General features: G+C 33.9%; 1 protein-coding gene and 1 long non-coding RNA gene across 3 annotated transcripts in view; one reads left to right on the top strand and one right to left on the bottom strand.

Moving 5' to 3' along the window:
- Positions 1–18,723, top strand: part of Sptz (zinc finger FYVE-type containing 26 spastizin) — a 72,265-nt gene that overhangs the window by 12,669 nt on the left and 40,873 nt on the right. Inside the window, exons 1-4 of one of the 2 annotated variants that reach the window (XM_074186198.1) lie at positions 7,572–8,529; positions 14,318–15,979; positions 16,036–16,134; positions 17,483–18,253. In XM_074186198.1, the coding sequence (XP_074042299.1) occupies positions 8,512–8,529; positions 14,318–15,979; positions 16,036–16,134; positions 17,483–18,253 (2,550 nt within the window). In that variant the 5' untranslated portion in view covers positions 7,572–8,511. Of the gene's footprint in view, positions 1–7,571; positions 8,530–14,317; positions 15,980–16,035; positions 16,135–17,482; positions 18,254–18,723 lie in introns of those variants that run through there. The other variant, XM_023160898.2, reaches the window with a different exon arrangement.
- On the bottom strand, positions 1,595–5,061 carry LOC141487292 (uncharacterized). Its single transcript, XR_012468313.1, has 3 exons — positions 4,309–5,061; positions 3,786–3,909; positions 1,595–2,579 (listed from the first exon to the last, which is right to left on the bottom strand). It is a non-coding gene; the product is annotated as an uncharacterized lncRNA (long non-coding RNA).

Here is an 18,723-nt window from a genome sequence, read left to right as displayed (position 1 = left end):
GAAATACTGTTGACCTTGCATTAAAGTCGAGATATAGTTTGCATTCGATTGTTTGGAATATCAGATTTACTGAAAAATAATAACCAAGTATAGATATTGAGGTATATCGTTTCGAGGCAATTCCACTTATCCAGTTATCTTGAAATTTGGCAGGGATACATATTATTCGATTGACAATGCATTACCATTTATGTTTATGCAATAGAAGAAACATAGAGGTTGAGTTTGGTAAATTAAAAGATTTTTATCAACATTCATGATAGATGAAGAGTTTTGTAATTTAATTCCGATTCTATTGAAAATTGGTATTTTAAAATCGAAGATTAGATATTTTTACAAGATTCAAAATGGCGGATAAGCTAGGTGATTTATGGTCTGATTCCATTTGAAATTGGTATACAGGAGCTTTTTGGGCCATGATTTTTTATTACGTTTTTATAGACTCACTTTCTTGTCTGTTTGTTCTGTACACATCCTGTAATAATTGAATAGAACTGGCCGATACTTGATGAAAATCCATATTCAAAAAACTAATAAATAGAGTTTATTCTATGATTTTCACCATAAGGGTTTTACAAAAACCGCGACACGTGTCTCGCTACACAATAGCTTCTTCAAGCATAACTTATGCTTGAAGAAGCTATTGTATAGCGAAACACGTGTCGCGGTTTTTGTAAAACCCTTATAGTGAAAATCATAGAATAAACATCCTGTAAAGTGAAATTTGTTCAACTTCTTGTTGAAATTTGGCAGATGTTCATAATTTCCGTGACAATGCATTTTGAAATTTTTGTTACAGAAAAAGAAAATAAAATGGACGTGATATATGATTATGGTCTGAGTCTATTAAACATTGATTTGTGGGGGTTTTTGGAGCCAGATATTATGAATTAATAGTCAAGATTACTAAAATCAAGATGGCGGCTCCAAGATGGCTATGAGTCTAGTGATTTTGATCCGATTCGATTGAAAACTGATATGTGGGGGTTTTAGGGATCCGGGATTGTGAATTTTTAGACAATTCTCAATTCAAGATGGCGGACGAGTTTTGTGATTATAATTAGATTCGATTCAAAATTGGTATGTGGGGAATAAAGAGGTCGGAGATTGGGTATCTTTTGTAAAAATAGAATTAAATAGGAATTCAATGACATTTTTGGTTGTTGCCAACCCCAAAATCTCGGTCTGCTACCGCGCAGTTCAAAAGATGTACTCACCAGAAAGCATTCCCAACATATTTATGATGCAGAATGACATCTCACTATACACAGACCTCCATTATATTTTTGCCTATCAAAATATATTTCTCCTTTCAATCAGTCATCTCAATGAAAATAAATCTTTACTTTCAGACTTTTCCAATTTTTTATGATTTCTGTTCCCGAATGTTTAATTTTCAATATGAATGCCCTCCAAAAGAAATATTCTCAATTAAAATTAAAAGATTATTGCGGAATGACAAAATCAATGAAACCATATGAAAATAGTATTCTGTTCATTTGTATGAAAACGAAATAATAATAATATAATTCTTATAAGATATTTATTCACCTTCAACAAATTTTTACAGAAAACAGTGTGTTACAATAGTCACACAACAGTTTTTTGTTTAGGTAGGTCACAATATTGTAAAGAGTATTCTCAAACTAAAAAATATATAAGAATAAAGAAAAAAATTGTAAGTGTATCAAAAATTAGATATTTACATATATAAAACCAGTCACACTTATACAAACAGTTTTAACTTTAGAGGCACGCAGATGGAAAACACAGAAACATTAATCACAAAATCTGTAGTGCACACTCTTAACAAGCAAAAAATAAGTATTAAGACCCATGAATAAAGAAAAATTTCATTTATATCATACAGTGGATTGAGTAGCAATGATTATTTTAGTTGGTATTTGATTACTATAACTAATTATGTTAAAATACTAAGTTTGTCATTTTTTGCCCCTGCCCTTGTTTTTAATCTACTTGAAATATCTTTACAGTATTTGAAAACTTGTGTGCGTAACAACAGATCAATAATATATTTTCAGTGTTTTTTACATTTTTCTTGTGCCACAAACCATTCAGGAAGATACTTAAAAAGTTGTTTATTTGCTTTGTCTCTAATATTGCTGATTATGTTTTTGGCACAGTATTTTTGATATACTGGTTATAACACATCATTCTTGTATGTGAATTGCCTCATAAAATTTGAGGGCGTTTTCAAACCACTTGAGTTTTGAATATTGTAATTTTTGTAAAAATTCAATAGCTCATCATCATCTGCCAAATCTTCTTCGTTTTGTAAAATAACTCTACATTCACGACATTTACATCGATCTAAACATTTTTTTACTAAGTAACCTGCAAGTTATATTACTGCGCAGGATTCCACTGTTGCGGAAAAATCATCTATTGTATCTGCAGGTGCATTTGATGTTTCTGATGCTTTACTTGAATTTGAAGACTCCTCCAATCCAATGATCCTGGCAACCGTTTGTGTTGAAGAAATCGTGGGTTGAAATGTCTGCTGCACAAAAATTTGTTACTTAGTGATTTTTAGCTCAGACCAGGCAATGTGATGTTGCCTGAAAAAGAAAAAATACTAATTGGTAACTCGATAAAACAACTTGTTAAAGTTTTTATTTTCACAAGATTTTATTTAGTTTCACCTATATCAGTATCTGTCTGTAATCAAATCTTGCAAGTTAAATTTGATACACTTTTAATAATCCAATTGATTTGAAATTTGGTAAGTGTGGATAATTCCGATTAAAATGCATTATGAAATTTTTGTTAGAAAAAATAAAACAAAATGGCGGCTCCATTATGGCGGACAACTTTTGTTCTGGTATCTGGCGGGTTTTCAGGGTCTGAAAACTGTGAACTGTGTCCACATACTCCACCTTGTGTGACTTTCATAATAAATATCCATCATTTCGTGTTTTTTCTTTAATAAATTTTAGAGTAGTAAAAAGTTATTTTCAAAATCCGATATCTCGAAAACGGTTGAATTTAGGAAATGATGTGCTATATCAATTTTGTTCAGAATTTCAATTAGAATGAGAATATGGAATAATACATAAGATGTTCTATTGAAGAAAAAGCAACTTTATTTTTTCAAGACTTTTTGACTTATTCTGTTAACCAAATTTTTATTTAGTGTGGTAGATTTGGAAACAACCTAAAACTTCTGTATTTTAATATTTTTGGCTAGATATCTTACTTTAAGAGATAATCGACTGTTTCCATACATATCAGGAAACCTTTATAAAAAAAATTGATGCAACAGTCATTGACAATCATCAACTGATAATTATTATTTTTCAAAATTCGGCAAAGCGCTGGTGGTGATGGTGACAGGCGTGGTTGAAGAACTTGAGCAAGGCAATCAAATTACCCTAAAGCTTTACGATCTAACCAAAACTGTGCCTTACATGAAATACTGTTGAGAAAATTAGGGATTACAGGTATTTCGCTTCATTGAATACAAACCTATCTGACAAACTGCCAACAACTAGTAGGTAATGTTCATGATACTCTGTCAAACTTCCAAACTGTCAAAAACAGCTTTCCATACGGGTCTGTTTTGGTGGTCCAATTAGATAAGGGCGACAAAAAGAACCATATATCATTATTCGTTTGCAAAACTTTCACATGAAGATAGTTGTTGAATTTTTTTGTAATATTGATACAAGAGTAGGACTCTTGCAGAATAATAAATCCATTGGAAGTCACTTTACATCAACATATTTTTAAATTGATATATTTTGGGAACTGTTGAGGTTTCTTACCTGAATGGATTATCCATTGTTTACATCTTGTGGGATTTTTGACTGGAAAACGGAAAAAACTCAAACTATGGTCATTTCTAGTTGAGAGTCCACATTTGTTGTTGGTACATTTATTGCCAGACATCTGGAAATGAAGATAAAATTGTAAAAGAAACAAAAGGCTAACTCAATTAGGTAAATTTGCTGATGAACATAATCTCATTATTTATAAAAATTTTACCAGTTAGTGCACATTCATCACATATTCTGAAATAAAAAAAAATATTTTTTGCAAAATTACTAACACCAACTTGAAAATTAGGTCACTTGTTTTACAAGGGTAGTAGCCAAAGACCAAAGAAATTAAAATGGCAAATTTTAATGCATAATTTTTCACATTAGGTATGTGGAGAGGATGCACCAGAAGGTGAAATGTTATATGTCCCAAGATTATTTGGAAAACAATGGCCATTTAATTTCATTTTACATTTGAAGGGATCTAATAACATGACATTTTATATATAATTATTGAATATATTTTTACCTTTTTTCGATGTTCTGTCACAACTCACTCACAATTATTGTCTTATAAAAATACAAATAACACAAACTAATAACTACTAAAAGCACAAATAACACAAACTGATTACGAAGAAAATAATAAAACCATATCAGACTCACAAAAATTCACTACTAATAACAACCTCTTATATGCCTATAAATTGCAACGCAAATTGCTGGCTGAGCAGGACACGAAGACAGAGCCTGTCAGAAACATAAAAATAATCATTTACAACTCACTACGCCACTTTCCATCTCAATCTTTTATCTCTTTTTTGGAGACCACGGTATTGGTAATCATTTACAACTTTTTACTATGACACTTTCCATCTCAATCTTTTTTCTCTTTTTTGGAGACCACGGTATTGGCGCCATCTACTTTTCGTTTCCATCGTCCTCCAATGATAACTCCATAAGGTTGACTGACTATAAATCTATAGACAACGGCTCAGCCTCGCTTGTATGTCTTTTGAAAATTCTGGAACGCTGCGTCTGTTCGAGAAAGACTTCCATCGAGTTATATAAGCCTTACCATGACGTAGCGGAGTCTAGTCAGGTTCGGAAAGTGTAGTGCGAATGGGCTCATTTAACAATTTTTTTTATTTCATAATTTGAGAGTTCATGTTTCAAATAGTACCTATAGTCTAAGAGCCAGTGAGCGGCTAGCTGCATGTATTTGACCAGACTTAGGTTTTTGTACATTGAGGCCCCAATACCTACCGTACATGATATGACACCTCACTAAGCCCAAAGTGGTGGACGCGGTGAGTGCGCAGGTAGGACAGGTATCAATTTTTTAGTAATTCTAAATGCATTTGACGACGTTTGCCGTTTTGATATTTTGAAATATATCATTATTGTGAACGGAAAATAATAATGGCTGAACATTACCTCGCGTTCAACATTGTGGCAGACATATTTGAAAATGTTAAAAAAAATATTTTTTCAAAGTAATTGACGAGATTTGCCATTGATACATTTTACTTATTATAGTTTTAAAAACTTATATTAATTAGGGCAGAAGTATTCAGTGCGTTCAAGCATCAGAAAATAACAAAATCTGAGATACTACCCGGCCAGATGTCTATGTATTACGATAACTGTTTTACATCGAAATAATGTATTTATGATTCACTTAATCACTGCATTTATTGAAATTAATATTTTTTATATAGTTTATACAATATTCAAAAATTTTGACAATAAAAAAAGACGATAAATATCAAGGTATATTAAGGTAACATACATATTTATAAGTATTCATTATTCTTCATTCATCATCATTCGGGTAATGTTCATCGTTGTGTAAATCATCTTCATCATCAATTGAGTCAGATTCTGTGAAATATAAACGTAAATTGTGAAATATTGATAATTTATAAATAGATTTGAACATATTCGATAAAGAATTGATTTTTATCAACTTACCAGGAATATTGGCGAAAAAAACTCCAAAATCATTGGTGGTGTTGAACATTCACCTTCAATTAGTCGTTGACTAGTTAAATAATCAGGTATTTTGTTTCGGTTATTCCCAAAATTTCCTCTCTGAAAATAGCAGCAGCTGCTTGCAAGGTATCTTTGAATGTAATCATTAAATTTCTTGTGAATTTTTTCTTGTAAATAATGCGCGGCAAATATTGATGCTTTATCGGAGCCTTCACTGAATTCTTTAAACATATCGGGATACTCTTTATGCAAATATGACAGAAAATAACAAAGTCCCCGTTTTATGACATTCTCCTCAATTAAATTACAAATTTTTCTATAAACGGTTTCATGTATCTCTCGAGAAATATGCCATGAAGTACGGAAAGGACTTTTCACCAGTGACCGTTTGTGATTTCTAAATTTTTGTCGACAAAAATCATGATAGTAGGTATACTTCATCAGAGGCAACACTTTGTATTTTTATCAAAGTTTTATTGTGAATTTTATTGGAATCTGGTTCCAACTTTGATAAGATATTTATTTGAAATTGATTTTTTTTTGAAGTACGTAACGGCTCATTCTTAGACTTATATTGTTTTTTTCTTTTATCATAAAAAGCACAAATTCAGGTTTGCTAAAGCCACAGTTTCAGGATTCTGAACAGTTAATGGTTCTGTGGAATCTTCCAATTGTCTTTCCTCGAACGGCTGATCTACTGCGACGCTAATATTTTTTTCTACAACTTCATCTATCTCAGTAACGTTCACGTCATTCAAAACGGAATCCTGTACTATTGCATCATCAATTATTGAACTATTAACTGATGTTGATGGTTGTTCAGTCGCAGACGACGACGTACTTTGTAATGAAACTTTTTTGTTGGCATCTGTCAAAAAAAATGTTTTTCTAAAGCTGTAAACGTATTATAACAACTACTATGATAGCCGGCATCGACATTTTACCATAGTCTCTCCCGAAAATATTATTAATTTTTCAGTTTTTGATGTGTCACAAAAAACACTTTATCTATTTCACTCGACATAATGTCAAAAATATTCAACAATTAATAATCCAATGAATAAAATAAAGCAACACTATCAATTTTTTTAAATTCACGCAACACGAGACATCTATATGAAGGTTGTCAAATATACTGAAAACATCTGACGGAAACCATTAGATTTGGGATTATAATAGAGCCCTCTCTGGTATAAATATTATATTATTCAAATAACAGGTAGAAAATATCAGAAAAAATGTTATAGGCTAGAATGAGTACCTTTGGAGTGATCAAGTAAATCATAAATACATTATTTTGATGCAAAACAGTTATCGTAATACATAGACATCTGGCCGGGTAGTATCTCAGATTTTGTTATTTGCTGATGCTTGTACGCACTAAAAACTTCTGCCCTAATTAATGTGAGTTTTTGAAACTATAATAAGTGAAATGTATCAATGGCAGATCTCGTCAATTACTTTCAAAAATATTTATTTTTAACATTTTCAAATATGTCTGCCACAATGTTGAACGCGAGGTAATGTTCAGCCATTATTATTTTCCGTTCACAATAATAATATATTTCAAAATATCAAAACGGCAAACGTCGTCAAATGCATTTAGAATTACTAAAAAATTGATACCTGTCCTACCTGCGCACTCACCGCGTCCACCACTTTGGGCTTAGTGAGGTCTCATATCATGTACGGTAGGTATTGGGGCCTCAATGTACAAAAACCTGAGTCTGGTCAAATACCTACATGCAGGTAGCCGCTCACTGGCTCTTAGACTACTACATCTGCAAAAAATTTAATTTTTCACTTTTTATCTTCCCCCTCTAATTAATTGTCGAATGTGGCGTTCACCGAAACGGGGCGTGGTCAAGCTTGACGTCACATCAGTCGACTCGGCGACAAGGGAGTGCTAGCGGATAAGCGAAATACGTGTGCTAAAGCTATAGAAAGCAAGTTGTGTGTTGTTTACTGCAGTGTGTCAACTGCGTTAATATGAATAATGATAAAAAATAACGTTACGGGTATTTCATCGTTCCTAAATGCAAGAATTATTCCGTAACTGCACCAGACAAAATTTTTAATTCACTGTTACGAAAGTTATGGCAGCGCGCCATGGGACGCATTTTTGTTGCGAAGATCATTTTAATGTAAGTATGAATGATAATGATTAATAAAAAAATTATAGTTTACTCAGAGCACAACTTTGAATTTTAGTTTGAAACAGACTTGGAAAATTACATGTATATCAAAACTATGAAAGTGGGAAAAATTATATTGAAACCAGGCGTAATTCCGCATATATTTGATTGCCACATTGATAGACCGTTGGCCCATACATCTAAAGCTCCACCGTTTGTTAAAAAATATTTGTTGAATACTTATAACGAAGATATCGCTAAAAATCAAATCATGTCTGATGAAGCATGTACACAGGAAAATACCTTTGATGTTGGAATTCAAGTTAATAAACAGGGTTTTCGAAGATCAAAAGCTAAACAGACCGTAAATATTATATAACACCGAAAAAGAAATCGTTCTAAAGAAATAGAAAATACAGAAAGTATTGGAAAAAATTACTACTAAGTTCCCCCGAGGACAGTGAGAGTTTGAGTACATCAGACATGCCTTCGGTTGATACATCATCAGATTCTACTTTGTCTGGAATATTATTTGAAAACTGGAATTCGAAAAACAATATTGAACGGAGATCTATTTACGTCATGGAGAAAAATCCGAAATTATGTCTTGGAATCCCAAGGTACTCTTTATTTATTATAGAACTTTTGTCTCAAAAATGCCAGTTACCCAGAATTGATATATACATTACTTTGAAGAAAATTAAATTGAATTGACGATAACAGCGATTCATAATCTCCAACTACAGGCCCGGTTGCCACCGCTCGAAGCTCGTTTGCCTGGTGTGACGCCACGATGTACCGCGGGCGATCTCACATTTTCAATTGCTCTTGCTCAGTTGTTAATTGAGATATAAACCGGAAAATTTTGTGGGATACTTGGGAGATGATTTACTTTTATAATATATAATTTTCAATGAAAATCTAAATTAGCCTGAATGAGCCCATTGATCTATATAATAAGGACATAGACATTTGAGCATTTAGTCTGAAGTTTAGTTGGAGTTTTTGTGTTGTAATGACTGTATAGTAGTGTAATAAAGTTGAGTTTAGTTGTACAGATAAGAAATAATTTCTTTCATATTCTGTCTGCTAGACCACAAGTACCAAACATGTTTGGAAACAGCTCATTTGTATTGCTCTAAACATGTAGCATACTACGGGGTGTTACATTTAAACCAATTGCCGCTAGACAATAAGTATTTTTGATAATATTGTTAATTTACCTAATAAAGAATGTTACACGTTACTTTATTAGCACACACACAACTACTGTATTGTTGTCCACCCTGTACCAGTTGGAATCAACATGCGATACATTTTTGGAATCAGCTCAGCTAGAGTAATCCGAAAATTGAGACAAAATGGGGGTGTTCCATTTAAAAAAAATGACGGTGACGTCATTACTCGAACGTAATTCACCCTGTATATTAGATTATTATTTTAAAATACGGTAAATTAACATCAAAAATCGACGTGTTTCAGGATTATTTCTTAAAATGACCTGTTTAGCTAAAAATGAATTTGTTCCATACTTTACGGACACATTGTATAGACGTGGAAATCCATTTTATTGTCTACCATAGTTTCTAGATTATGTAGAAAATTTGCAAATTCCACTATATTCAGCTTTGATTTAATTGAGTGGTTGCGAGAAAGAAATATTCTTGCATTTAATCTAACTGACATCGATGTAGTTGTCAGTACACCAGTCTATGAAAGATGTAGGTAATGTTTTAGAGTTCATCACAATCTTTTTCGAGATTCAATTTTTCTAAACTTTGAGATCATCTGCAAACATTAAAATTTACAAATGATTGATTTTACTTTAAATATCACCATAAAAAAATAACAAATATGACCCCAAGTGGAATACTTGGGGTATCTCAGGCTCAACATAGAGACATATAATCTTTTGACTTTTATGAAATGTATTTTGTTTCAAAAGTAACTTTGAAATCCAATTTAACAAACTACCAAAGAAGCCAACTGTCCTCAATGTCACACATTGGAAAAGCCAGTGTATATTACGTCCACTTGATATTCATTATGGCATTCAACTGTCACCTGTTTTACGGGACATTTTGAACTCTCACATATAATTTGTTCCAATAGTTTGGGAATTGCACTCAAAATGCTGGTAGGTCGGTAAAATTTAATGTTTGCTTCATTCTCAGACCTGAAGGTTGGTGCAATATATTTTGATTTCCATACTCTAGGGAAATCACCAAAATTAAGGAAAAAAAATAAAAACAGAATTGCAGCCAGTTTGAATCTACAAATTTTTCACAGTTAAACTGGTATTTCATCTGATCTGGTCCCTGCCCTTTATTTGGTTTCACAGTGATATAATTTATTCAACATAATTTTCAAATTAATTGTTTTCTGTTCTGTTAATTCATTTCTGTTGTTTTCTGGTAATCAAAGGTTGGCATTTGATGATAATTTGTGTTAGATATATAAAGTTTTGGGAACTGTTGGGTAAATGCATATGCAATTTATTCGTTTTTATAAGTTAAATCTCCACAGTACGTGGAATCCATCAAGCCATAATTTTTCTATCTACAAAGCATTCATTCCGTTCATTTGTGAATATTAGATCAAACAACACCATAGCAATTATAAACTTTATTTGATTGAAAAAAAATATGGAAAGCAAAGTTGTCAATTATTGTTTTGCGCACAGCATTATTGTTAATGTTTACTGCTGATACATCCAATTCATCATCAAACCAGTCTATGGTAAGTTATCCAATAAAAATAATTTAAACAATTTACAATGTCAATCCTTGGACAGCAGGTAAAATTTGAGTGTGAATAATTCTTGGCATTATGAAAAAAGTTTTAACAGTGGTGAATGGTTAATCTCTTATTTATTGTTCAATAGTTAATTTGAATGTTTGCCCTTATTGATTTCCAGAGACTCCAATAACGTCAATGTATGTCCTTTATTTGGAGTATGTCATAGTTAATGTTGAAATCGTGATTGTCCTCTAAAAGGTGGCATGCATAGGTGGAATTGGTCTTCTTAAATTAAAAACTTCTGTCATGTGCGACACCCACTTTGAACAGAGCTTTCTCATAGTCAAATGTTCATGCAATATAAAGGCAGCACGTTCTTTTGATATCTTTACAATTCCAGCTAACTCGCGCAACTTCACTTTTCGATCATTCAAAACGGTTTTGTGGATTTTTTTAAAGTTTTCTGCCTCATTTGGACGTCCACTGCGTTCTGCATCATCGGCGCTCTACGACCACGTTTGAAGTCAGCAAACCAACGATAAAGGTTTGTTTCTGATGAAGCGGAGTCCTTATAACACTTTTCAAGCCATTGCTTCGCTTGAACGGAATTTTTTCCCATCAAGAAGCAGTGTGAAATTAAAACACGAAATTGTTTTTGGCCCATTGTTTCGAAAATAACAAAAGTAGTGCCACTCTTAGCACAATAACTTACGAAACTTATGAGCAGAATATCATGAAGTTTCACAGCTTTCTTTTGAAGGTTAGTACTAAGTCGAGAAGCGATGAATACAATCAGACTAGCGCCATCTATGTGGTAGGCCCGAGACTTTTCAACTCATGTAGTATATTTGATGCTGTCATTAGTTTCTGTCAAACGTTTTTTTCCACATTTTGTTCTTCTAGATCCTGAGGATCTAATGACGCTATTTAAACAATTTTCTGTGAGAGCTATTATGTTATGGTCAATAATTACTGAGCTTATTTCGAGATCATTGAGCTGTTGAGCTCAGTTCTAATGCTATGGACATTCTGACAATAAATTTCTATTTTTTTAAATGTAGAGTTACCCTCAATTAATTTTTTTGCACCACTCTTGGAGTTCCGGTCATGTACTTTATATTGAGATCTTCTTCTCAGTTGGCTACTCTAATTTTCAGTTGTTTCTTTAGATCTTTCAAATGGTTACGTTGCTTTGCTGTTAGATGAGAGGTAACTTTGACACCAGATAAACACATTTTATATTTGTTTCTTAATATGCTCGGTACATCTTCACTGCTTTTTGGGGAAACTTCTACTGGTCTGGAAATATTGTCATGTTTTCCAACATGGCCTCATCCACGAGTAATTTCTTTAATTTTTTCGTATCATAACTGACTTTATCATTGGTGTTGGTCGCATTTATTTCGAAGATGTTATGAGCGGTTAAAATATCCATAACCGTATTCTAAGGATTCTATGCTTCATTAGCTGAACTTTTTGTGTGACAGTTACTGGAACTAATTTAAGATCTTCCAAACAGGCTTCACAAAAAATGTATGTATTCTCTTGATGCTGTTTGAAATTTGTTCAATACACGCTACTACCTAATAGACTAAATGTAATTTTACCTCTTGTCGGCCCAGGGTTTTTTTACTGCGGAAAAAACACAAACATAAATAAATATACCCGATATAATGAATAATTCTAAAATAAAGTATAAATGTATAACTATGTTTAATACTTGTCAAATTAAACTTTATACAAAGTCTAAATCTCTAAGCTAATTTAAACCTCAACTCAAAACTTGCCACAGTGAAATTAATTAAGGCTTTATTCGAAAGTAACTTTTTTCACTGATTTTTCAAACTTGGAACAAATTCCTGATACTGCTTGATGAGGGATTATAATTTTTTTGCTCCCAAACATTATATAATTTTTTGTCAAAGTTTTCATTGAAATATTAGTATCACGTCGTTTGTTTGTCGAGGGTTATGAAGTAGGTCAATAAAACAGTTTCTGAAATGAATGAATTGAAAAAAGTTAAAATATGACGATTGATAAAAAAAAAAAGATTTACAATGGTCATCGTATTCAACTTTACATATCCACCTCCTTGGACTCTTCTGTAGTATAAAAAATTATTTCATTTGCCGTTTGTTGCAAAAACCCTAGAATGTAATACTATACTTGAGTTGAGACTCGATAAGACATAGTAGTACTTTTTCCTGTAGAAAATTTAAGTTCAAGCATTACTACTCGTACTGTACAGCATCCAGATGATAAACTTCTTATTATGTATTGTGATGTATTCACTAAATTCATCATGGATATTCAAACCAAGGAATTCAGAATTCGGTTTACTGTCAATGATTTGTTTTTTCAATCTGCGCATGTAAAAATATTCTGCGGCCCTCTGTTCTTGGGTTGTAGTCATAAATCTGTTTTTATATGCAACTTTAGATATGAAGTTTGTTGGCAACCCATCTAAAAGAACATCTGCTGAAATTATCTACTCTTAGGATCCAAGTCTGTCGATTTGGATACGTTTTGGTTAAAAAAAATCATAACTTACAAAAATGAACTTCAAAGGGTTATATTCTAGTTGTTATTTCCTATTTGCGCGAGTAGACACGCCAAATAAAAAGCAAACTGATAAATCACCCAAATTTAGAAAAATATTTGAGGGTATAAACTGGTAGGGTTTGGTACGACTATTATTACTTATGATAGTTCCACAGGGTGTTCCTAAAACTTTGAAATATTTAAGGGGGTGATTCTATGGCTGATTCTGTATTCCGTGAAGAAAAAGGGTTTGTTAACTTACTTACTTTCAGTATTGTAACAAATTAATAAATTAACCTTGTCTTGAACAAATGTATTTCCAACAATATTTCACTAATCACAAACTAATGTATTTATTAAAACGCTTAGCAAATAAAGCTCAATTTATTTCCACTATTTGAATAACGGTTTTTTCTGGAAATCTGTAGTCGGTTCGGTCATAGAATTTTACCGGCGATTCCCGACTGCATTCTTTTGCGGTGATGTCATGTGTTTGTTCACTGAGTCAGCCGGCATATCGGTCAGGGGCGGCTTCAGATTCGTTACATTGCCCCCTTTGTAAAGACGTTTCGCCCAGAAATGTCATCCTTGGCATGTGTCGATACCTGCAGGACCATATCTGCACTGTGAAGTTTGATGGAAGTAACACTTTACAGTTTTCATGCTCGGTCGTAGAAGATGGTTACCGCACACCAAAATCTTGATGCCGCTGGATCCGAATATCGTTTCCAACATGCTTCTCACAATTCTCCAATCCAGCCTGTCGAGCCCGGAGGCTAATTTCGGAATTGTCAAGTCCACAAGATTCTGGTCGAGCATATAGTCCGGAAATATCTACATGAAATTTACTGTAATAGGTAAATAGGTGGTCAAAGACGTCTACAGTTGTAGCCTATAAACATAGAGACCCAGAGAAACATAATATAGATATCAAATTATAAGAAATATCTCCAGGATATTTGAAAGAATACCTAATTGATTCAATGTCGAGGAACAAAGTCGTGTATTGTGTGTAATGTATAAAATTTTTTGATGCCTTTCTCAGGTCTCGAACTCAGGAAGATATAGAAGCTGAATTGTTTTTTTCTAATATTTCTGGGTATATCTATAATCATTTTTTTTTTTCAGATATTTACCCTTCAAAACCCCGCTTTGCCCTTCGAAATAGAATACACAGAAAGCCTCGTGAGCCTTAGAGATTCTCTCAAGAAGATTTTCAAAATTAAAGCCATCCACAAAGTGAACCCGAACATATCACTAGCCAACGTGGAGGTTTCTGTAGTCAAAACGACTGAACAGTTCTTTAAAAACCACCCCATTATCACTAGTACAGCGGTTGAAGGGTCAGTCAATAATCTAGTTGATAAATTTGGATTCTTCAAACATTTTCACTCAGATAGCGAAACCTTTATGAATATGTTGGATTTAGCAATTACTTTATCACAAACTTCCGAAGACTGTGAGGCCATGTTACAGCTCGCTTGCGAAAATAACACTCTGGATAACAGTGTGGTTTCTAGCTATTCCAGGTTCTGTAAAAGACTCTTGGACGTATGTAAGGATATAGGCATTAGCAGAAATATACCTGCAGGGGAAATCCTGGTGTCTCCGAAGTATTCTATGGATTTGGGAAAGTACAAGAAAGATGAGGAGTTTCGCGAGAATTTGTCTGTTATTTACGATGAGTTGATTGCTGATCTGAATCTCAATGAAGCTGGATATTTGAACAGCAAGCACCTCAGTCACAGATCCTTCATAAAGTTGAATAAACTCTGCACCGAGAACTTTGAATCCTCTGTTGTTTCTGAAACGAGGACACCTTATCTATCCAAGCTGTACAACTACCTGAAGGCCTTCTCAAAGATACTCTACATTGAACAGAACAGCTCAGATATAATTTCCAGAGGCAAGAATACTTCCTTCTTTGACTTGCTTTACCACAATCGATCGGAGCTTATGGGGAAATTGCTGTTCGAAAGAAATCTGGATCCGAGCGAATTTGAGAAGTATTTCGGCAAGTTAAAACTGGATTACTTATACCACGTTGTTGGGAATTGTTTTCCCACAATAAACCTCCACACTGAGGAAAACCTCGCTAAAGACGAGCTCTATCCAGAGAATAATCTATACACCCCTAGCAAAAGCATAATATCTTACATCCAGAAGCGAAACTGGTTACTGGCGTTCATCCTGAACGAGATGTACAGGGTGGAAGGCGTGAAAGTCGACATCAGCGAAGTTAGAGTAAAGGTATTCTTGAACTACTTGAAGCTTCCCGAATGCTCGCAATTGAAGTCGCTTTATAACAACAACCTGATCATCACAGCGTTGCAAAATGAAATAAGCGCTCAGAAATTGTCCGATTATGCAAATTCCCTCATAGCGAGACAAGATATGATGTGTTCGCTCCATAGCTCTGTTGACAGTTTTGAGACTGGAGAGGAACTTCTTGAGGATACTTACAAGTCCACGAATTGGAGGGAGCTCTACGATTTGGTAAGGTGCGTTCCAGAAAATCAGCTTACAAAGAATAAGGCTTTCTCTAACTTGAAAGATATGATTCTAACCAACTTGATTCAGGATGGGTTGACGGAAGAGTTTTTTAAGTATGTGTTCTTCATCAGCAACAGGGATTTGAGAATAGGTATCATTTTGGATCACATGAAGGAATGGCCGGGTGAATTTTGTATGGACGTTATCAAGTCAGAAATCACCAAGTTCGAAGCGGTGCAAGACGGAAAGTTGGTCGAGTTGAAAATGTGGCTTCTGCAAATCGATTTATGTGATAAGGTAATCTAATGATATTTTGTTCTTTTTTTTTTCTCAAGGAAGCTTTTAATTTTCAGTTGAAGATTATTTTAGAAGTGGAAACTTGGTATGAAGCTTACAAAATGTGTGAAAATGAGAAGGATTCTGTACTTATCAAGTTGCTGGAATTCAGTGAGGTAATTAATGTTTATCAAATCAAATGTGTTGCCACATACTTTGTTATGAAAAATCAGTAGTTGTTGAAAAATTGCTGCGTATCATTTTTGGCAGTAAATTGAGATTAGGAAGTAACTTTATTATGAATGGATCTTCAAACCGATTCCTGGAGAACAACCATTTATTTTTAGTCCTTAAAATGATCCTTTTTTTGAGTCACAATACGCCGGTGCCAAGTTATTGTTTTTTTTTAATACAGGGATTTATGCAAGCTCTTAATGAATTTACTGTAATTAAGCTGTTTCTTCAGATATCTGAATTTGTCTGGTGAAGTGACATAGAAAACATCAAAGTAGCGGTAATGCTCCGATCACATTCCCTTTTGATCAGGTTACTTTGATTTAAGGAAGCTTTGTCTATTTTTCCGTTAATCAGCTGTCGCCCCCATACGAACGACAACTCTCAGAAGTTGAGAAACTTGTGCGAGCTAAGGACTAACGAGGTCTTACCTTTTCACGTGTGATTCCTAACACGGTTGCAGAATCATCCTAGCTTCAATCTGATAAATTCTCTCGAGAAAAATATCTGGTCAAGGCGGGAATCGAACCCACGGCCTTCCAATCGTGAATCGGGCGCACTACCACCGCGGCCAATTCCACAATATATTGATTGATTGAAGCAACTAGTAGTATTTTAATATTAACATGTGTTCACAAAAAAGGATTTGAAGCTTTAATAACTTGCAATTATTACATGCGAGCGCTTTCGATAACAGATTGTGCTATCGTCTTCATGGTTCTACTCAAAAGGAACGTTTTATCTTCTTGTTTGTTCTTTTAAACGGTTAGAACGCCTTAGTGCAGGTATTTGTCCTCTCCTTTCATTCGGATATCTCTAGGATAAATTTGCCTGTACTTGGGTTACATCAGGAATAGCCTTTGTGTTGGTGTTTCTCTAGGTTCATTGTTTCTAGGAATCTGTATTGTACTGTGTAGTATATTGAATGTTAGGTCATGTTGTGTATTGATTTGTATTTTTTCCTCTATAAGTAAATTATGACTTTTGAATTTATGGATGTTTAGGTTTTCCCAGATGTTCATGCAGTTTCCTTTATTGACTTGTTTCATGAATTAACATTCCATTAACATTCGATCCAAAAAATAAAATCATATCAAACATAAACTATAAAAATGATTGGCCTCGTGTCTCTGGTCTTTTGAGTAACATTAAAATACTTAGTGACTTATTCTAGCTGTTAACTGGTAGTACAAACTTGGTTAGTGAAACTTGCATGTTGTATAAATGTTCTGATGTAAGGAAAATGATTTCATATTCTTATAAAAACCAAATATTGATAACTCATTACAGATAAACCTTCTACTGGACTTCATTTCCCTACACTCCCCAGATGAAGAGCTGCTACAAAACATTGACGAGTGCTACTTGTTTAGAATTTTCCAAAATTCGGATTCTTTTGAACCTGTCAAACTCCTATTGGACGCCCTCCCTTTCAACTACGCCATCAAAAATTGCTACAGCCTTCTAAAACTCCTAAGACATCTTGATCACTTAAAACAGGTCACGGAATACCTAGTCAGCAACGTCAGTGACGATTCGTTGAAAAACGTTCAGGTGAGTCTCAAAATATTGTCTGCTTTTACACACACCGAGCAAGATCAGTTGCTGTGCCTGATTCGTGATCCGGTCGGTATCATCGAGATCCTGGTCATGAATATGAAACTGGACAAGCTTGCGTCTGTGTTGAACATTCTGAAATCCGAAATTTTGCACGCCGAATTCAGCGAGGACAGAATTTGTGTGGAGAAAATCGATGAAGTGCTCCGGACATACGCAGAGAAAAGCTTAGATTTCCGCGTAATCACGCAGCCAAACCCGAGACTGCTGCGCACACCTGAATACAAGCTGCTGCAGTCTTTTGACTCGCTTCTGTTAGGAGCCGATCCGAGAGGGTTTGTGATGCCTGATGAGGTACCCCAGAAGGCTGATTGGTTCCCAAACAGCGAAGTTTTGGAGTGCATGTGCTGCCAGAAGGTTGCTTTTTCTATGTTCAATCGCAGGCATCATTGCAGAAGGTGCGGGAGGGTGGTGTGTTGGAGCTGTTCACTGCATAGAATGTTGGTGAGTGTATTATTTGATATATATATATATATATGAACTAAATTCCCGTGAACCTTTTCAGAAGCTTTATAGACTGGTCCATTATGTCCTGATAGATTTTTATGGTTTCAAGGAAATTGTTTTACCATAGTTATTGATCAATTTACAATGAGGAATGTCCCTCCTGACGAAAATCAAGTAGTTTTCATAAAAAAGCTCTAAAACAACGCATTTTATACTTATCATTTTAACCTTTTTCTTTAAAAAACTATTTAAATACTTGAAAAAGAAGAATGAAATAATGCATTCAACATTTAAAGGGATGCGTTTCTATTTCACAATTTGGCAACATCGGTTATAATAATAATAATATGTATTTATTCACTTTCTTGAGATTGTTTACAGTAAATATATATGTACATATAGAAATGAACATTGAACAAATAAAATACATCTTACGAGGCAAAATGATCTGCCTGTGTGTAAGGAAT

Source organism: Leptinotarsa decemlineata, unplaced genomic scaffold, assembly GCF_025532065.1.
Source record: "Leptinotarsa decemlineata unplaced genomic scaffold, Ldec_3_MD MMD2_tig00078422_RagTag_RagTag, whole genome shotgun sequence".
NCBI classification, from domain to species: domain Eukaryota; kingdom Metazoa; phylum Arthropoda; class Insecta; order Coleoptera; family Chrysomelidae; genus Leptinotarsa; species Leptinotarsa decemlineata.
This window is presented reverse-complemented; position numbering and strand designations above follow the sequence as displayed.